Source organism: Chrysemys picta, unplaced genomic scaffold, assembly GCF_011386835.1.
Source record: "Chrysemys picta bellii isolate R12L10 unplaced genomic scaffold, ASM1138683v2 scaf1117, whole genome shotgun sequence".
NCBI classification, from domain to species: domain Eukaryota; kingdom Metazoa; phylum Chordata; order Testudines; family Emydidae; genus Chrysemys; species Chrysemys picta.
This window is the reverse complement of record NW_027053824.1, coordinates 376-21,000: the sequence shown is the minus strand read 5'-3', so window position 1 is coordinate 21,000 and position 20,625 is coordinate 376. Positions and strand designations below refer to the sequence as shown.

Below are 20,625 nucleotides of genomic sequence, written 5' to 3'. Positions count from 1 at the left end.
CGGGGGAGGGCCGGACACTGTCGTGCCCGCTACTGCCTCGTCCAGCGAGGAGGAAGAGGTCGGGGCCTTTTGTCCATCCTCACCTTCCTGCAACCCTTCATCGCCTGGTTGTTCCTCTGGGGCCTGTCCCACGGTGTGGGACTGGGACGGTACCGTACCGTGCTCGGTGCCGAGTCCGCTCCCTCCCGCTCCTGCGGTCTAGAGACCGTTGCCTCCTTGTGAGAGGGCGGGCGGTACCACGGAGAGCGGGATCGGTACCCCGATGGCCCGGATCTCGAGGTCCTGGATGGGGGCCCTTGCTGGTGGTAGGCCCAGGGTGTCCAGAACGGCCATTGGCTTGGTTGGCCCCATTGGGGATGGCCAGAGGCTTCGTAGTCCCTACTAGCCTGTGCCCTATGGGCATACCCGCCGTACCGGCCCGAGTCAGTCTCCGACACCACGGACGGTGATCTGGAAGGCCACGGCGGAGCCGTAGAACGGTGCCGGTCCGGGTTTGGGGAGTAGTGCCTCCGCGACCAGGACCTGGAGTAGCGTCTCGCCGACCTGGACCTGGATCGGTACTGGTGACCACGGGACCGGGAACGACTACGGGTGGTCGGTCTCGGGGAACGTACCGCCAACGCATCCCGGTGCCGACTCGAGTATGGCTGCTGAGTCGGTGCCGACCGCTTACTGAGGCCCGACTGCTGCGGCGCTTTCTGCGCGGAGGGCAACCAGGAGTCCACCGAGGCGGAGCTCGACCGGGACCGGTGCCTTGAACGGTGCCGAGATGGCGACCGTGATGGGCGCACCATCGCCGGCTTGCCTCTGTGTGGCAGTCTCGGCGGAGTGTCCTCAGTTTGTGGAGGGCCCTCAACGGACAATGCAATGAGGTCCTTTGCTGCCTCAAATGTGTCCGGAGTGGAGGGCTGTTCCAAGAGCTCCTCCAGCCCTTCTTCCTCACTCGACGCGCCTATCCCGGGGCTCGACGGGCCTTTCGGCGCCGGAGCCACTACCGGGGCCTGTGCCGGGGCCGTGCCGGTCTTGGGTGCACTCGAGGTCTTCGCCGGCGCTAACCTCTTATGTGGGGAGCGTCCTCGGGCCTTGGGTTGGCCCTTCGATTTTGTCGGCGAAGACGACCGGTGCCGTACATGCCCCCGTTGGGTCGGTGCCATGGGCTTCGAGTGACCCGCCGGCGCCGGTTCCCGCACCGATGCCGGGGCGCTCCGCACTGAGGCAGACGGTGCCGCCGAAGTGGAGGGCTGTAACGCCGTCTCCATGAGCAGCTGCTTGAGGCGAAAGTCTCTTTCTTTCTTAGTTCTGGGCTTAAAGGCCTTGCAGATCTTGCAGCGCTCTTTCTGTTGAGCTTCCCCCAGGCAGCGGAGACACGAGTCGTGGGGGTCGCTCAATGGCATAGGCTTACGGCACGTGGCACAAGCCTTGAAGCCTTGGACGTGCGGCATGCCCCGCCGCCCAGGGCCGGTGCCGGGGTTGACCAAGCAACCATGGCAGGAACTTTAAGTACCTAATGAGCTGTTAACTACTAAGCTTAACACTAACTACTAATAACTGATAACTGTTGTAGATACCACTAATGACTATGCTAAGGGACACTCTCAGACGAGAGACAGAGTTGTTCCAACGCCGCCACGGACGGTAAGAAGGAACTGGAGGGGTCGGGTCGGCAGGGATATATATACCCTAGAGCGGGGCGCTGCTCTGGCGGGAGGGAGCGGGCCCTGCCGGCCCGACGGGAGCCACTAAGGGAAAAAGTTTCCAACGTCCGTGCACGCGGCGCGCGTACACCTAATGTGTAATGGACGTGAACAATCACTCGAAGAAGAAACTGGATGAAAAGGCAGCCAGAAATGCCTGTCAGAAACAGAAAAAGTTAAGTGTAAAAGTGAGATCTCAGCAAGCTAAAAAAGAGAAGGAAAACAAGGTAGTGAAAGCAGAACTAAATTGGAACACTGCTAGAATACAACAGGTGACAGTTAAGCAGCCCACAGTTATGCTCTCTTGTTTGATTGTAATTTGAAAAGTCTCCTTGTAATCTTTAAGAATATCAACCCTACTTTAACTTTCTCCTCTCTGAAACCATCAGCTGAATAAGATGAAAAGATTTTTTGAATTTCTCATAATAAAATGCCTAACCCACAGCAAGGAATCACAGTAAATCATAACAACAAATTACATTTTGTTTCTTTTCAACCTTAAAGAAACATAAGATGTAATCAGCCTTGGATGCCAAAAACTACTTGTACAGATTCTAACACTTTAAAATTGATTGTTAATTTATCAGGATAAGAGAATGTGCAGCTACATGGATTCAAGAAAAAACACTGATTCACAAAAACAAAACATAATTGGATGGTTGTAGATTAAAAAAATATATTATAATCTGGAAAGACTTCCACCTTCATCTTGATGGGCGAACGAGACAAAACTACTAAAATAAAAAGTAACAATAATCCTCAACAAATCAAAAGACTTAAAAAATTGTTAAAACCATCCTGCTTTTCTTTTAAATAAGAGAGATCAATTTTTTTTTGGACCTAGCTATTGGCTAAAATGAAGCTAAAAGTCCCTATTATTTAACTATATAATCCAAACATTTATCTTTGTTACAAATTGATAGATTGGATTGATCCATGCACATCACCCCACCTCCTAGAACATGTGTGCACCCAAATAAACACATGCACTTAAGATTTTTGTTGTTGTTTTTCAAATAGTTTTACTTAAATTTCTATACTTAAATACATGCATCAAAAATCAATATCATTAATAAATAAATCTCAGAGTATCTACACAATTTGATAAAGCCCTTACATATGGTAATAACTATATGATCTGACAGTCTTGGAAAAAGGATGAATGTAAAAAAATTATCTTTGTAGCAGTATAGTCTAAGTATGTCTTGTGAGGTATCATTTGAAAACTCATAATCTGCTGAAAATTACATACAATGTTACCACACGTAATTTACCAGGATGATAAAATTATAACATTCTACTGTGTGGGATTGCTACATTTAGAAAAACAGGCACAGGCCAGTTCCTTACAGGCAGAGGGCTAGCCAACACCTTAATCCACTTGATTATGCTGATATCTGGCTATTGTGGAGTAGCACCTGGATAAACAGCCATTTTTTTGCAGGAAGAAGGGTGTGAGCAAGAATTTTGCCAATATGTAAAGACACATTCCCCAGGCCTCCTCTCACCTGAACCCCAGAGGGATATTACCTCTGTATAAGGAGAGAGGAAAAATCACCCCTCTCCTCCACTCCTCTCCACTCATAGCAGCAACACCACCTAAAGAAACACTTAACTGACAGACAGGTCCTAGCCTGGAGGCCTCCATACAGTACAGACTGTGAAGAGCATATGGTAAGAAAAAGCTTAGTTTTGAATCCATTTAACTTGCTAAATTAGGTATTACTTTGCATTTTATCTTATTTTCTTTTTAACCAAATCTCACTTTTATGCCTCAGTACTTGTAATAATTTAAAACAGACAAACAATCTCAAACATTTTGGCTGGGACCCCCTTTGAAAATATTGCAGGCTGTGACAACCTCCCTCCCCATACCATGCCACTCTTAGTTATGCGCTGCCTTCAAAGCTGGGCAGTGATACAGCATCAGCTGCTGACCTGGCATGGTATGGTACTGCCACCCGTACTTCTGCACTGCTGCTGGCAGCGGTGCTGCCTTCACAGCTGGGCACCCAGCTAGCAGCCACCACTCTCCAGCCACCCAGCTCTAAAGGCAGCACGCAAGTAAGGTTTGCAATACCGCAACCCCCTTTCTCATCAGGGCCCCCAGTTGGAGAACTGCTGACTTTTAACTACAGAAAGAAAGAATAACAATAAAACAATTGTATTAGCTAACCAGTGCATTTGGGACCTTCCACTTGAGATAACATGGCTTCAGCGTATCATTTTCTATTAATGAAACAACAGCCTTTATATGAGCTCATGCTATCCACTAGTGTCCTGGGCAGTACAAGATGCACATTGCTGGAGGTGAGGGGGAGTCTGAGACTGGGAATTTGCTGCTCTTCTCCTGCAGCGTAACATTGTGTGGCTGGTTGCCGACACTCATGCTGTATAGCTGGGAGTAATTCACAACCTGGAGGCTGTGTATGAACTGACCAGTAGTGGTGCTTATCACAGCAAAGCAGTGTAAAAAGCACTCCAGGTTGGAGAACTAAGGGGACACATCTGTTCAACACCCTTTCATGCACCTCTTCCCGCCCAGGCTTTGATGCAGCCACCAACCCCGCCCCCTCCTTCCCCTCCCCCCCACCAGTACAGCCATACTAGTCATAGCAACAGTCTGGGCAACCTAACCTCTGCTCGGACAAGTCCTGGCTTTTAGGGACCACCCCAGATTATCCTTGTGTGAGGCTACCATCTCGGCTGACCCCAACGATCAGACAGGGACCTGCAGAGATAAACGCTGGAGCTTTTGCTAATGAGCAGATTCCACTGCTGGGGTGGACCAACCCACAGAGATCGGGCACAGAGGGACAACCTGTAACACACCTACATTTAGGGAGTGGGCAGGCAGGCACTCCAGGCAGGGCTATTTGCCAGGAAAGTTTCCCTAAGAAGTGGTGGAAGCCCCAGCATTTTGGGTATTTTTATCTAGATTAAGCAAATTGTTATATGTTATTATTTACTACAGTGCTCTTCACTATCTTTGAAGTGGGGGCCACTTTGGGGAAAAAACCTTCAATGTGAGAGCCGGATGGGGCTGAGGGGTTCGGACTGTGGAAGGTGGCCCAGGTTAGGGCGGGGTGGGGGGGGTGAGGGCTCTGGCTGGGGCTGAGGGGTTTGGGGTGGAGCTGTGGATGAGGGGTTTGGGCTGTGGGAGGGGCTCAGGGCTGGGGCAGAGGGTTGGGATGTGGGGTGGGGCCAGGGATGAGGGGTTCAGGAGGGGGCTCAGGGCTGGGGCAGAGGGTTGGGATGCGGGGGAAGAGCTCTGGCTGGGGGTTCAGCCTTTCCAACCCTGATATTCTATGATTTTATGAAAGGAAATTTTATACAACCGTGTCCCCTAAGGAAGTTCCCGAGAGACAAGATGGAGAAACCCACGTCCCACACATAGCAAGAACCAATCCCGCACTGACCCAGTAGGATGGACCCGACGGGAGCAGCTGGGCTATCTCCTCTGATTTCTGAGGCGCGGTATCGAGTTGTTTTGCTTTCAGTGGGATATTTTCACACTGCCTGACACGGCCTCCCTGACACACACCTGCAGCTGGAACATCGCTCAGATATTTACTCCAACGAGGTTTGTAAACAACAGAACATGAAAATCTATAAAACATGAATCCACTAAGCAGCTTGTTTTAGACAGAGTCAGGCATGGTAGATGAAGTGGAAGTGTCTGCAGGTAGCACAGACCTGGGGCGGATTGATACCAGACGCAAGGAGCCTGAATCTTCCACAGGCCAGGCTCCTTGGAAATGTCAGGGCAGATGTACGGTGGTAGGGCAGGTTCCTCCGTTTTCTCCTTACACTAGAAGTGATCTGGGATCCCAGCTCAGTTCTTGAAAGGTTCCTCCTCTCACTCCTGGAGTTGGTCTATTCCTTTTCAACTTGATGCTACTAGTTTAAGAGAAGCTCCCTCCACTACATGGCACATCTCCCTGCCTGGCCTGCAGTCAGGGAGCTGTGCAATGGAAGAGGAAGGGCAGCCCTATCAAACAGTCTGGGCTTCTCACCTCTAGAAGTAGGAATTCAAGTGAGTTCACGTTGGGGAAGGGGCTGAGGGTGAGTGATTTCTGTAGGGGGAGGGCGTCCTTCAGCTCTGCCCATTTCAGAATAATTAGCAGCCTGTGGAGCGGAGAGTCAGAACTGGGGTACCAGGGGCTGCTGGGGATCAGGACTCTGGGGCACCAGCAGAGCTTGGGAGGGAGGAACAGTGTTCTCTGGAATAATGGGGATGCTGCAGGTCAAGGCTGATGGGCAGCTGATGCAGCCCTTGTCTGCTGTGTGCCTGGCTCTCCGCTCAGCCTCACAGTCTTACTGAGGACTAACATTCACCCCCGCAAATGTGTGTGCTATCTTGCTCTCTCTCACACACGTGCGCTGGCCCCTTTCTTTCTGCCCACAAGTTTCCTGCAAGAAGACAAAGCTCTAAACACAAGAAATGCTGTTGCACGGGACACCAGGGCCTGTTTGTTGAAGATGTCACCTAAGTAGAACAAACAAAAGACTGCCTCCGCTCTGGAGAATTCCCCAGGACCGGATAAATCCCCCATCCAGAAACTGTGCCAGGAGGGGCTCAGTGCCTGCAGGCTGCACTGACTGGGGACCGTACAGGAGACATCTTAAAATGTATCTTGTGACTTGGTTGCTTTTTAAAAGCACAAGTGATCCCTGACACCAGTGCTGAGTTTACACCCATAAACCATTGACACCACAGCAATAAATGTACAAGTGGAGGGGAGTCTAAGACAGAAACCATCTGTGGGGCATTCAGAACATCCACCAATGCTCAAGAAATACACTAATCCGTCGTAAAAACAACTGATTCGCTTCAATACTCAGGGCAGTGGGCTTCTGCTATCACTGCTAAGAGGTGCCTTTAGATTATGAGCATTAGGAATGCATAGGGTCAGATGAGCAAGAGGCAATAAATGCAAAATCCTAGACAAATGTTATGTCCCCTTCCTCGGGATGGTCCATGCAGAGGATAACAGCCCACTACTCCTATCTGCGAACAGTTACTTGTTTAGGTCGAGTGGCAGGGACTTGTGCCCTGGGTTTGACTCTAGTGGGGCAGGTTGTTAAATAAACAAGGGGTGACAGCTAGGAGTGTGAGAAGGCGCCTAGGCTTTCCCACCTGCATTTCCATTTGACCCATTAGCTCGTGTAGCTGAGGGGCCCCCAGGTGCTTTCTGACCCCTTGAGCACTGAGCTGAAAGTTTCCCAGCTCCCTCCTACGGCAAGCCCAGTGTGCCCGTTTACCACATCTGATGCCAGGCTGCTAGGCAGCCCAAGGCTGCTCTGCTAGCTGGGGGTGCATATTGGGGGTGGGGGGCCAGGGTGTTTTCATGCATGCCCTCCAGGGATGCATGCAGTCTCTTCTGAGCAGAAAAGTTAATTCCTCACTGCCAAGCACCCGCCCAATCACCCACGCTTCCTCGTGTCCTACTTACCGGCTGTCCGGACCCAGGGCTGGAGTAGAAGATGGTGTACTTCCGGATGATCCTGTTCGACTTAGCTGGGGGGAAGCCAGGACACAACCATGCTGCTGGCAGAAGATGGGAAGGCTTTTATCCCGGTGGGGGAGCCTGGAACTGAGCAAGAGACAATTCATTGTAGACCCAGCAGCTTCAGCAAAGCCAGCTAGATCCACCACGACCTCCCGAGCAGGGCGCTGATTCCTCCTTCCCGTGAGGGGAAAGGCCAGACCGTTCTTCCTGCATGCCCAGTGTCCGCAGGCATTCACATCATTTGAGGTCTTGTTCTAAGAGGAATTCCTTATAACCAGGAATGCCACAATTCTAGCAGGCATCAATGCTGTGGAATCCTGGCTCTGGTGTTGGTGTTGGATGCAGATGCTATATTGGCACAGGACCACTTTGGCTGCACAAAATGGAGGAAAGCTATTCTGGAGGCTGCACACTGCTGCAGAGCTGAGCCTTTCACCCTTCCATGCCAGGGAGGGAAGATGCTGAGTCAGCCAGAGGGGCAAAGGAAACAAGTCCAGATGACTGGAAAAAGGCTAAGGTAGTGCCCATCTTTAAAAAAGGGAAGGAGGAGGATCCGGGGAACTACAGGCCAGTCAGCCTCACCTCAGTCCCTGGAAAAATCATGGAGCAGGTCCTCAAGGAATCAATTCTGAAACACTTAGAGGAGAGGAAAGTGATCAGGAACAGTCAGCATGGATTCACCAAGGGGAAGTCGTGCCTGACTAACCTAATTGCCTTCTATGATGAGATAACTGGCTCTGTGGATGAGGGGAAAGCAGTGGATGTGTTATTCCTTGACTTTAGCAAAGCTTTTGATACGGTCTCCCACAGTATTCTTGCCACCAAGTTCATTCCCTCGGGGGCACCTGGCATTGGCCACTGTCGGCAGACAGGATACTGGGCTAGATGGACCTTTGGTCTGACCCAGTATGGCCGTTCTTATATTCATGGTCCCTGCCCAGAAGATCGGGCAGCCCAGCAGCCCGAGCACAGCTGCAGATAGCTATGCCCAGCACACAGCAGTGTGCCCCGACCATCTTTGGGAGATTCGCACCCTGCTCTGCCATTGCCTGAATGTGCTTGCAGGGCAGACAATGCATTGCCTCTGCCCTGGTGTAATCTAGCCTAGCTGGGTCCTCCTCCTTCGAGGGGAAGGAGGACCGGTCATCAGGCTGAGCAGGGCTGACTTTGTCAGCTCCTTGGAGTTAGATGACTGGATTAATGAGCACTAGATCAGCATAATAAGTAGAAAAGCATATGCTTGTCCAAAAAGCCCCTGACAGATTGCAGCCTGCAGTGGTCTAAAGATGTACAGAGCAACTTGGCACCACATCAGCCAGTAAACCGATTGCCCATTGAGCTGGAAATACAGACGTATCAACTGCAAAATGGAACATGCAAAAACAGCAAAAAAAATCTGGTTTTTGAGCAATACAACGCTGGCAACTGCACTGCCAAGGTCACCCAGCGTCCCTGGTCTTACCCCACTGGGCCCAGAGCTGCAACTCCTCCTGTATTTTTATAGCACCTTTTATCCCCAAATGCGTTCCATCCCTACAAAAAGAGCACTGCTGAAATGCAGCCACATCTGGGGGTCAGGGTAACAGCTGACTGGCTAAGCAGCAGATTGTAGAACAGGGAAGGCTGGGGGAAGGGATATTTCTCTAAGGACTTCCAAGGAAAACCCCATCCTCTTGCAGAAAAAACTCTCTCTGGCAGGTCCTGCTGCTCTAAGAACTCACCTTGAAGCCCCACACAGAATACTGTACGGTGTATGGAGCTCAGCTTCTCCAGCTATCTGCCGCCAATAGCAGGCTCACTGGAAATAGCTACAGCAGGGAGCTTAGAGGCCGTCATAGAGTGAAGGGCTGGGCCCATGCTGTCATTTACCAAAGAGTCCTGGAGAGTTCACACCAGGTGGTCCAGTCCCCACAGCCATCCGCTCCTGCACTCCATGGCTCTCAGTGTGGATCATATGCATACAAAAGAGCCATGCCTGGGCAAAGCAGCTAACTTTGGGCCCATTCCTGCTCCAGCTGGACTCAGCAGCAAAGCTCCAATTGGTTTCAATGGCAGCAGGATCAGACCCGGTGGATTCACCCCTGCCCCAACCCTCCAGATACAGCCTTTCTCCGCTGACATTCCTTAGCCAAAATCCGCTCCTGCTCATGTTTTTAGACTAGAAATGTCTCCTACAACAGCACTTTAATGTACACTAATGTAGGAAACTGCACTGCCTGGCTTCCTGCCCCTCAGTCACCTAGGCCCTAACATTCAGAGCTGAGCTACATTTCAAATATATTGATTTCAGTTACAATACAGAATGCAAAATGTACAGTGCTCACCTTATGTTACTTTTGATTACAAATATTTGCATTGTAAACAGATAAAAGAAATAGTAGTTTTCAATTCACCTCATACAAGTACTGTAATGCAATTTCTTTATTGTGAAAGTGCAACTTACAAATGTAGAATTTTTTTTTGACATAACTGCACAAAACAATGTAAAATTTTAGAGCCTACAAGTCAAAGCATGAAAGGCCATGCAAATGTTTAGACTATCTGGTATGTAAATACCTTGCAACATTAGCTACAACAGTGCCATATGAACGCCAGTTCTCACTTTCAAGTGACATTGTAAATAAGAAGCAGGCAGCATTATCTCCCGTAAAGGTAAACAAACTTGTTTGTCTAGAGTTTCGCTGAACAAGAAGTAGGACTGAATGGACTGAAATTAATCTAGTTAATTTGTTTTGCGTTAATCGCTTGCGTTAACTGAGACTAATCGACAGCCGTAGTCCTAAGCGTGGCAAATGATCTGGTCCAAAAGATGAATGTAGCTGAGCAATATCCCCAACAATGCAATCCCTTTCCAAAAGGGGAATTACACAAACAGGAGGCTAATTAGCTGGCAATAAAAAGGATCAGTCACAGGGTGAAGTGCCTGCATGCTGCGTAGAAATTCTTTAAAAGGTTCATGAGTGTTGGGCTGGGCAGCTGAGTGAGCAAGCAAGCAAGCAGCTGGCGGGCAGTGATCCAGCCTGTCTCTGCTTCATCTCTGCTTCATTTCCAGAGACTTGGAGGTGGGTCCAGCTGACAGGGTGAGAGGTGTTGGGCGGGAAAGGTCACTGAAGAGGCTGGCGCTGACTGGGCAGGTGGTGTTGGGAGGGAAAGCCCAGAGGTGGGTGGTGCTGACTGGGTATGAGGCGCTGGATGGGAAAATCTTTGAGGGTCTGGCACTGACTGGGCAGGAGGAGTTGGGAGGGAAAGCCCAGAGGTAGGTTTTGCTGATTGGGCAGGAGGTGGTGGGCGGGGAAATCACTGAGGCAGCTGGCGCTGATTCGGTAGGCAGTGCTGGGCAGGAAAAGTCACTGAGGGGGGGCTGGCGCTGACTGGGCAGGAGGCTCTGAGTGGGAAAATCACTGAGGTGGCTCTTGCTGACTGGGTAGGAGAAGTTGGGAGGGAAAGTCCGGAGGTTGGTTTTGCTGACTGGGTGGGAGGAGTTGGGCTGGAAAATCACTGAGGGGGTTGGTGCTGACTAGGTAGGCGGTGTTGAGCGGGAAAAGTCACTGCAGGTGACTGGCGCTGACAGGGTAGGAGGCGCTGGGCGCAGAGCTGGCTTTAGGAAGTGCGGGGCCCGATTCGAACAGTTTTGACGGGGCCCCGGCAGGGATGACTGAAAAAAAAAAAACACTTAAAAAAAACATGTGGGGCTTGTTCTCACCGGGCGGCACTCGTAGTCTTCGGCGGTTTGTCCTTCACTCGCTCCGGGTCTTTGGTGGCACTGAAGGACCTGCTGCCAAAGTGCTGCTGAAGACTCAGAGCGAGTGAAGGACCCGCCGCTGAAGTGCCGCCGAAGACCCGGAGAGCTGCCGGCTGAGTAAAATTTAAAAAGGAGCCTCTAGCCAGGGAAGGGATTCTCGGCCACTGGGCACGGGGCCCTCTTAGGCGCGGGGCCCGATTCGGGAGAATTGGTGGAATTGGCCTAAAGCCGGCCCAGCCTGGGCGGGAAAATCACTGAGGCGGCTGGCCCTGACTGGGTAGGAGGAGTTGGGAGGGAAAGCCCAGAGGTAGATTTTGCTGATTGGGCAGGAGGTGGTGGGCGGGGAAATCACTGAGGCACCTTGCACTGACTGGGTAGGAGGCGCTGGGCGGGAAAAGTCACTGAGGTGGCTGGTGCTGACTGGGCAGAAAATGTTGGGAGGGAAAGTACAGAGGTGGGTCGTGGTGACTGGGTATTAGGCACTGGATGGGAAAATCTTTGAGGGGCTGGCACTGACTAGGCAGGAGTCTCTGAGTGGGATAATCACTGTGGTGGCTCTTGCTGACTGGGTAGGAGGTGTTGGGAGGGAAAGCCCAGAGGTGGGTTTTGCTGACTGGGTGAGAGGTGTTGGGCTGGAAAATCACTGAGAGGGCTGGTGCTGACTAGGTAAGAAGCGCTGGGCGTGAAAGCCCTGAGGTGGGTTTTGCTGACTGGGTGGGAGGAGTTGGGCTGGAAAATCATTCAGGGGGGTTGTGCTGACTAGGTAGGAGGTGCTGAGCGGGAAAAGTCACTGGAGGTGACTGACACTGACAGGGTAGGAGCTGCTGGGCAGGAAAGCCCTGAGGTGGGTTTTGCTGATTGGGCAGAAGGTGCTGGGCAGGAAAATCACTGGAGGTGGCTCGCGCTGACAGGGTAGGAGGTGCGGGGTGGGAAAAGTCACTGGAGGTGACTGGTGCTGACAGGGTAAGAGGCACTGGGCGGGAAAATCACTGAGGCGGCTGGCCCTGACTGGCTAGGAGAAGTTGGGAGGGAAAGCCCAGAGGTGGGTTGCGCTAATTGAGCAAGAGCCATGGGGCAGGAAAATCGCTGAGGCAGCTCGTGCTGATTCGGTAGGAGGTGCTGGGTGGGAAAAGTCAGTGAGGGGGCTGGCACTGACAGGGTAGGAGGCTCTGAGTAGGAGAAATCACTGAGGCGGCTGGCCCTGACTGGTAGGAGGAGTTGGGAGGGAAAGCACAGAGGTAGGTTTTGCTGATTGGGCAGGAGGTGGTGGGCGGGGAAATCACTGAGGCACCTTGCAGTGACTGGGTAGGAGGTGCTGGGTGGGAAAAGTCACTGAGGTGGCTGGCGCTGACTGGGCAGAAGATGTTGGGAGGGAAAGTACAGAGGTGGGTCGTGCTGACTGGGTATTAGGCGCTGGATGGGAAAATCTTTGAGGGGCTGGCACTGACTGGGCAGGAGTCTCTGAGTGGGAAAATCACTGAGGTGGCTCTTGCTGACTGGGTAGGAGGTGTTGGGAGGGAAAGCCCAGAGGTGGGTTGCACTGATTGAGCAGGAGCCGCGGGGCAGGAAAATCACTGAGGCACCTCGCGCTGATTCGGTAGGCGGTGCTGGGCAGGAAAAGTCACTGAGGGGGCGCTGGCGCTGACTGGGCAGGAGGCTCTGAGTGGGAAAATCACTGAGGTGGCTCTTGCTGACTGGGTAGGAAGAGTTGGGAGGGAAAGCCCAGAGGTTGGTTTTGCTGACTGGGTGGGAGGTGTTGGGCTGGAAAATCACTGAGGTGGCTGGTGCTGACTGGGCAGAAGATGTTGGGAGGGAAAGTACAGAGGTGGGTCGTGCTGACTGGATATGAGGCGCTGGATGGGAAAATCTTTGAGGTGCTGGCACTGACTGGGCAGGAGTTTCTGAGTGGGAAAATCACTGTGGTGGCTCTTGCTGACAGGGTTGGTGGTGTTGGGAGGGAAAGCCCAGAGGTGGGTTTTGCTGACTGGGTGAGAGGTATTGGGCTGGAAAATCACTGAGGGGGCTGGTGCTGACTAGGTAGGAAGCGCTGGGCTTGAAAACCCTGAGGTGGGTTTTGCTGATTGGGGAGGAGGTGCTGGGCAGGAAAATCACTGAGGCAGCTCACGCTGATAGGGTAGGAGGCGCAGGGCAGGAAAAGTCTGTGAGGGGGTTGGTGCTGACTGGGTAGGAGGTGTTGGGAGGGAAAGCCCAGAGGTTGGTTTTGCTGACTGGGTGGAAGGAGTTGGGCTTGAAAATCACTCAGGGGGTTTGTGCTGACTAGGTAGGAGGTGCTGAGCGGGAAAAGTCACTGCAGGTGACTGGCGCTGACAGGGTAGGAGGCGCTGGGCGGGAAAATCACTGAGGCGGCTGGCCCTGACTGGGTAGGAGGAGTTGGGAGGGAAAGCACAGAGGTAGGTTTTGCTGATTGGGCAGGAGATGGTGGGCGGGGAAATCACTGAGGCACCTTGCACTGACTGGGTAGGAGGAGCTGGGCGGGAAAAGTCACTGAGGTGGCTGGCCCTGACTGGGCAGAAGATGTTGGGAGGGAAAGTACAGAGGTGGCTCGTGCTGACTGGGTATGAGGCGCTGGATGGGAAAATCTTTGAGGGGCTGGCACTGACAGGGTAGGAGGCTCTGAGTGGGAAAAATCACTGAGGCGGCTGGCCCTGACTGGTAGGAGGAGTTGGGAGGGAAAGCCCAGAGGTCGGTTTTGCTGATTGGGCAGGAGGTGGTGGGTGGGGAAATCACTGAGGCACCTTGCAGTGACTGGGTAGGAGGTGCTGGGCGGGAAAAGTCACTGAGGTGGCTGGCGCTGACTGGGCAGAAGATGTTGGGAGGGAAAGTACAGAGGTGGGTCGTGCTGACTGGGTATGAGGCGCTGGATGGGAAAATCTTTGAGGGGCTGGCACTGACTGGGCAGGAGTTTCTGAGTGGGAAAATCACTGTGGTGGCTCTTGCTGACAGGGTTGGAGGTGTTGGGAGGGAAAGCCCAGAGGTGGGTTTTGCTGACTGGGTGAGAGGTATTGGGCTGGAAAATCACTGAGGGGGCTGGTGCTGAGTAGGTAGGAAGCGCTGGGCTTGAAAGCCCTGAGGTGGGTTTTGCTGATTGGGGAGGTGGTGCTGGGCAGGAAAATCACTGAGGCAACTCACGCTGATAGGGTAGGAGGTGCAGGGCAGGAAAAGTCTCTGAGGGGGTTGGTGCTGACTGGGTAGGAGGTGTTGGGAGGGAAAGCCCAGAGGTTGGTTTTGCTGACTGGGTGGGAGGAGTTGGGCTGGAAAATCACTCAGGGGGTTTGTGCTGACTAGGTAGGAGGTGCTGAGCGGGAAAAGTCACTGCAGGTGACTGGCGCTGACAGGGTAGGAGGCGCTGGGCAGGAAAATCACTGAGGCGGCTGGCCCTGACTGGGTAGGAGGAGTTGGGAGGGAAAGCACAGAGGTAGGTTTTGCGGATTGGTCAGGAGATGGTGGGCGGGGAAATCACTGAGGTGGCTGGCCCTGACTGGGCAGAAGATGTTGGGAGGGAAAGTACAGAGGTGGGTCGTGCTGACTGGGTATGAGGCACTGGATGGGAAAATCTTTGAGGGGCTGGCACTGACTAGGCAGGAGTCTCTGAGTGGGATAATCACTGTGGTGGCTCTTGCTGACTGGGTAGGAGGTGTTGGGAGGGAAAGCCCAGAGGTGGGTTTTGCTGACTGGGTGAGAGGTGTTGGGCTGGAAAATCACTGAGAGGGCTGGTGCTGACTAGGTAGGAAGCGCTGGGCGTGAAAGCCCTGAGGTGGGTTTTGCTGACTGGGTGGAAGGAGTTGGGCTGGAAAATCATTCAGGGGGGTTGTGCTGACTAGGTAGGAGGTGCTGAGCGGGAAAAGTCACTGGAGGTGACTGACACTGACAGGGTAGGAGCTGCTGGGCAGGAAAGCCCTGAGGTGGGTTTTGCTGATTGGGCAGAAGGTGCTGGGCAGGAAAATCACTGGAGGTGGCTCGCGCTGACAGGGTAGGAGGTGCGGGGTGGGAAATGTCACTGGAGGTGACTGGTGCTGACAGGGTAAGAGGCACTGGGCGGGAAAATCACTGAGGCGGCTGGCCCTGACTGGCTAGGAGAAGTTGGGAGGGAAAGCCCAGAGGTGGGTTGCGCTAATTGAGCAAGAGCCATGGGGCAGGAAAATCGCTGAGGCAGCTCGTGCTGATTCGGTAGGAGGTGCTGGGTGGGAAAAGTCAGTGAGGGGGCTGGCACTAACAGGGTAGGAGGCTCTGAGTGGGAAAAATCACTGAGGCGGCTGGCCCTGACTGGTAGGAGGAGTTGGGAGGGAAAGCACAGAGGTAGGTTTTGCTGATTGGGCAGGAGGTGGTGGGCGGGGAAATCACTGAGGCACCTTGCAGTGACTGGGTAGGAGGTGCTGGGCGGGAAAAGTCACTGAGGTGGCTGGCGCTGACTGGGCAGAAGATGTTGGGAGGGAAAGTACAGAGGTGGGTCGTGCTGACTGGGTATTAGGCGCTGGATGGGAAAATCTTTGAGGGGCTGGCACTGACTGGGCAGGAGTCTCTGAGTGGGAAAATCACTGAGGTGGCTCTTGCTGACTGGGTAGGAGGTGTTGGGAGGGAAAGCCCAGAGGTGGGTTGCACTGATTGAGCAGGAGCCGCGGGGCAGGAAAATCACTGAGGCACCTCGCGCTGATTCGGTAGGCGGTGCTGGGCAGGAAAAGTCACTGAGGGGGCGCTGGCGCTGACTGGGCAGGAGGCTCTGAGTGGGAAAATCACTGAGGTGGCTCTTGCTGACTGGGTAGGAAGAGTTGGGAGGGAAAGCCCAGAGGTTGGTTTTGCTGACTGGGTGGGAGGTGTTGGGCTGGAAAATCACTGATGGGGTTGGCGCTGACTACGTAGGAGGTGCTGAGCGGGAAAAGTCACTGAGGTGGCTGGTGCTGACTGGGCAGAAGATGTTGGGAGGGAAAGTACAGAGGTGGGTCGTGCTGACTGGATATGAGGCGCTGGATGGGAAAATCTTTGAGGTGCTGGCACTGACTGGGCAGGAGTTTCTGAGTGGGAAAATCACTGTGGTGGCTCTTGCTGACAGGGTTGGAGGTGTTGGGAGGGAAAGCCCAGAGGTGGGTTTTGCTGACTGGGTGAGAGGTATTGGGCTGGAAAATCACTGAGGGGGCTGGTGCTGACTAGGTAGGAAGCGCTGGGCTTGAAAGCCCTGAGGTGGGTTTTGTTGATTGGGGAGGAGGTGCTGGGCAGGAAAATCACTGAGGCAGCTCACTCTGATAGGGTAGGAGGCGCAGGGCAGGAAAAGTCTGTGAGGGGGTTGGTGCTGACTGGGTAGGAGGAGTTGGGAGGGAAAGCCCAGAGGTGGGTTGCGCAGACTGAGTAAGAGGTATTGGTTGGGAAGATCACTAAGATAGCTCGCGCTGACTGGGTAGTAGGCGCTGGGCAGAAAAGGTCACTGAGATGGCTGGTGCTGATTCGGTAGGTGGTGCTGGGCGGGAAAAGTCACTGAGGGGAATGGTGCTGACTAGGTGGGAGGCGCTGGATAGGAAAATCACTGGGGGGCTGGCACTGACTGGGCAGGAGGATCTGAGTGGGAAAATCACTGAGGTGGCTCCTGCTGAGTGGGTAGGAGGTGTTGGGAGGGAAAGGCCAGGGGTGAGTTTTGCTGACTGGGTGGGAGATGTTGGGCTGGAAAATCACTAAGAGGGCTGGCGCTGACTAGGTAGGAAGTGCTTAGCAGGAAAGCGCTGAGGTGGGTTTTGCTGACAGGGCAGGAGGTGTTGGGCAGGAAAAGTCACTGAGGGGGTTGGCACTGACTGGGTAAGCGGTGTTGGGAGGGAAGCCCAGAGGAGTGTTTTGCTGATTGGTCAGGAGGTGCTGGGCAGAAAAATCACTGAAGCAGCAGCTGTTGATTGGGCAGAAGGTGCTGGGTCAAAAACCATGGAAGCCAACCTCAAGGACTGGGCAGGAGGTACTGGGCAGGTAACCCTGTAGATGATACCCTTACTGGAGAGGAGACATGGAAGGGAAAGGGGAACAGACTCTTCTACTGATATTACAAAAAGTACTGGGTAGGAAACTCCTAAAGCAGCTTGCACTCACTAGACAAATGGTCCTAGGGGGCAAATGTGTGTGCAGGCTTGAGCTTACCCGGAAAAAGACGCCTAGCAGGAAACCTCAAGCAGTTTGTGTTGACTAGGAAGAAGGTGCTGAGTTCTTGTGAAAGCTCTCCTAACTTCTGCAACACACAAGTGCTGAAAACTAGGAATTAGGGTAATTTCCACACAGGGAGATTACCTTGTAATCCTGCTGTCTAATGAGCCACACTTAAACTAGGTTTCAGGGTAGCAGCAGTGTTAGTCTGTATCCTCAAAAAGAACAGGAGTACTTGTGGCACCTTAGAGACTAAAATTCATTAGAGCATAAGCTTTCGTGGGCTACAACCCACTTCTTCGGATGCATCCGAAGAAGTGGGTTGTAGCCCACGAAAGCTTATGCTCTAATAAATTTGTTAGTCTCTAAGGTGCCACAAGTACTTAAACTAGGGCAGCCTTGTTCCACCTCTGGCTGAGAGATTGCCCATCCCCCTCCCACATGAGAAGGATTGAGGTCCTGTTTCTATTAGTCACAGTAAATTCCCCCAGAATGATTTATACTTGGCTTTTTTGAGATTTGAAGTGAAATCTTACTTGGGACCTATCCTGGTCAGATGGAACATGGTGTGGTGAAGGGGCGGATGTAAGGGGATGGCAGAGGCCATGAAAAATTCGCCCCTTTTCTCAAAAAAACCAAGAAATGGCCCAACGTCTGGAAATGAACAGGGGAGGTAGGGGGCTCCCTTCGGACCCTCACTTCCATGTAATCCTTCCTCAAGTCCTTTTGCCCTGCCCAATTTACACCGCTCAACCAACCACAACTTTCACCCTTTGTTTTCTTGTGCACAAGAAAGAACACTGTCAGACTGACAAGCGTCAACCCGCCTTCTGCCGCAAACTCTCCTGCGCTTTGAAAGAGATTGGTGCCGAAAAGTAGGAATTAGGGTAATTTCCAGCAGAGCCGAATACCTTGCCAATGTCATCTGAATCTACCTTGTACACGTGCTCTCTACTGAGCCACACCTAACCCGCTTCACCTCTCTCTTTCTAGCAACTCAAAGGACAAAATGGACAAGACGACACAAGCACCAAAGAAACTGCAGGAAAAGGGAAGAAAAAGCCACGGCCAACGGCTGCACACACCGCACCCCTGTACCGAGGGATCGGGTTCGACACTTCTCCTCACAGGCTTAATCCCCCTTCAGGTGCCCGGTAAAAGGACCTCCCTGTAAACAAGGATCAAGGTCCATTCCTTACCAACCAAAATGCTTTATGGGTCCCTTCCATAGTTGAGGCGGAGCGACCCCCCTTTAAAAAGGGTTGAGGTCTCTGTGGGTTTGAGCTCCTTAGGACCTAGCCTTTAAAATGCCCCGGGCCATTGACCTCTCCCTGTCAGAAGGGTGCAGGTCTCCCCTTTCTAACTCCTCTTGGGCCGTTGGCACTCGCTGGGCAACGAGACCACCCACTTCTGAGGGAACGGAGGTCTCTCCTTTACAGCGCTTTTCGCTCTGGCCCATTGGAAGACCCCAGGCTTAAGGACCACCCTGTAAGGAGGGTTTCGGTCTCCTTTGCCATGCAAATTAAGCCACAGGTCACTTTGACAGGCCCGGCAAAATGACTGCCCTGTAACCAGGGTGTAAGGTCTTATACCTCTCACGCATAAGCTAGGGGAGCCTTTCTGTGCCTGAGCGACTCCCCCCGACCCTCCAGCACTTGAGAAGGGTTGAACTTCTGTTTCTCTTAGTCACAGTAAATTCCCACAGAATGATTTCTACTTGGCTTTTTTGAGATTTGAAGTGAAATCTTACTCGGGACCTATCCCGGTCAGATGGAACATGGTTTGGCGAAGGGGCGGCTGTAAGGGGATGGCGGAGGCCGTGGAAAATTCGCCCCTTTTCTCAAAAAAGCCAAGAAATGGCCCAACCAAGCAAACGTCACAAAGTCTGGAAATGAACAGGGGGGATGGGGGGCTCCTTTCGGACCCTCACTTCCATGTAATCCTTCCTCAAGTCCTTTTGCCCTGCCCAATTTACACCGCTCAACCAACCACAACTTTCACCCTTTGTTTTCTTGTGCACAAGAAAGAACACTGTCGGACTCACGAGCGCCAACTGCAGGGATTCGGACAGCTCCATTAGTTGTGTCCGAATTCCGGGCCTTGTGTCTCTTTGGTGATAAAGAGAGGAGATTCCTCGGGCTACCTTTGAAGAGATTGATGTGGCGGTCCTTTCTGAAATGTGTTGATGTTGAGATGTTGTAGGTAGATGCGGTGGTATTCAGAGCCGGCACGTGGGTGCACCTAACCCTACTAACAGGACCGCGTCACAAGTCAGAGGGGTCTTTTTTGGTAAAGGTAGGGGGCACAAAGTTGTCATTTTCTTGGTGGGGTAGGAGGTAAGTCGGGAAGGGTGTCGCTGAGGGATGGAGGATTGATTGGAAAGGGGACACTCAGCAGGATCCCTCCCTTACCTGTTCATTTCCAGATCTTTTCACATTCAGGACTCCCCCACCCCAACAGTGTAAAGGAGGTATATTTTACTAAAAAAAGGGTGACTGCCCTGTAATCAGGGTTCAGGTCGCTTTCCCTTTTCTCCTCCCTACATTGGCCCTCTTCACGCCAAGGTCCAAAGTGAGCGCCCTCTAACTAGGGTGTGGGTCTTTCCCTGTCTTTCACAAGGTAACACTGCCATTTGGAAGGTAGTTCTAGAAACCAGCCTCTTGAGAGGGTTCAGAGTTTGTCCTACTAGCTGTCCCGTGCCCTCCTCACTCACGCACTCAGCCAAGTCAAAGCCCGTGTCCTCTGCATCCACCTGGACCCGCCTTCTGCCGCAAGCTCTCCTCCGTTCTGAAAGAGATCGGTGCCGAAAAGAAGGAATTAGGGTAATTTCCGGCAGGGCCGAGTACCTTGCCAATGTCATCTGAATCTACCTTGTACACATGCTCTCTACTGAGCCACACCTAACCCGCTTCACCTCTCTCTTTCTAGCAACTCAAAGGACAAAATGAACAAGATGACACAATCACCAAAGAAACTGCAGGAAAAGGGAAGAAAAAGCCACTGCCAACGGCTGCACACACCGCACACACCGCACCCTGTACCGAGGGATCGGGTTCGACACTTCTCCTCACAGGCTTAATCCCCCTTCAGGTGCCCGGTAAAAGGACCTCCCTGTAAACAAGGATCAAGGTCCATTCCTTACCAACCAAAATGCTTTATGGGTCCCTTCCATAGTTGAGGCGGAGCGACCCCCCTTTAAAAAGGGTTGAGGTCTCTGTGGGTTGGAGCTCCTTAGGACCTAGCCTTTAAAATGCCCCGGGCCGTTGACCTCTCCCTGTCAGAAGGGTGCAGGTCTCGCCTTTCTAACTCCTCTTGGGCCGTTGGCACTCGCTGGGCAACGACACCACCCACTTCTGAGGGAACGGAGGTCTCTCCTTTACAGCGCTTTTCGCTCTGGCCCATTGGAAGGCCCAAGGCTTAAGGACCACCCTGTAAGGAGGGTTTCGGTCTCCTTTGCCATGCAAATTAAGCCACAGGTCACTTTGACAGGCCCAGCAAAATGACTGCCCTGTAACCAGGGTGTAAGGTCTTATACCTCTCA

At 52.7% G+C, this 20,625-nt stretch overlaps 1 protein-coding gene and 1 long non-coding RNA gene across 6 annotated transcripts; one reads left to right on the top strand and one right to left on the bottom strand.

The window, feature by feature from the left end:
* Window positions 1–6: 6 nt before the first annotated feature.
* LOC135979668 (serine/arginine repetitive matrix protein 2-like) lies at window positions 7–19,923 on the bottom strand. 5 transcript variants are annotated; one of them, XM_065579944.1, is made up of 4 exons: window positions 19,802–19,923; window positions 7,151–7,291; window positions 5,114–5,244; window positions 7–1,851 (listed from the first exon to the last, which is right to left on the bottom strand). In XM_065579944.1, exon 4 carries the CDS (start codon window positions 1,440–1,442, stop codon window positions 30–32), a length of 1,413 nt encoding a protein of 470 aa, XP_065436016.1. In that variant the 5' UTR covers window positions 1,443–1,851; window positions 5,114–5,244; window positions 7,151–7,291; window positions 19,802–19,923; the 3' UTR covers window positions 7–29. The 5 variants fall into 5 exon arrangements, with proteins under 5 accessions (XP_065436016.1, XP_065436017.1, XP_065436015.1 ...); XM_065579945.1 differs by having other exon boundaries at window positions 5,114–5,303; window positions 19,798–19,887; XM_065579943.1 differs by having other exon boundaries at window positions 19,798–19,887.
* LOC135979669 (uncharacterized) lies at window positions 17,872–20,118 on the top strand. Its single transcript, XR_010596929.1, has 3 exons — window positions 17,872–17,971; window positions 18,078–19,906; window positions 20,013–20,118. It is a non-coding gene; the product is annotated as an uncharacterized LOC135979669 (long non-coding RNA).
* Window positions 20,119–20,625: the final 507 nt, after the last annotated feature.

Coding starts and splice junctions, on each gene's coding strand:
- LOC135979668 (XM_065579944.1), bottom strand. CDS start 1,442: ATGCCGCACGTCCAAGGCTTCAAGGCTTGTGCCACGTGCCGTAAGCCT.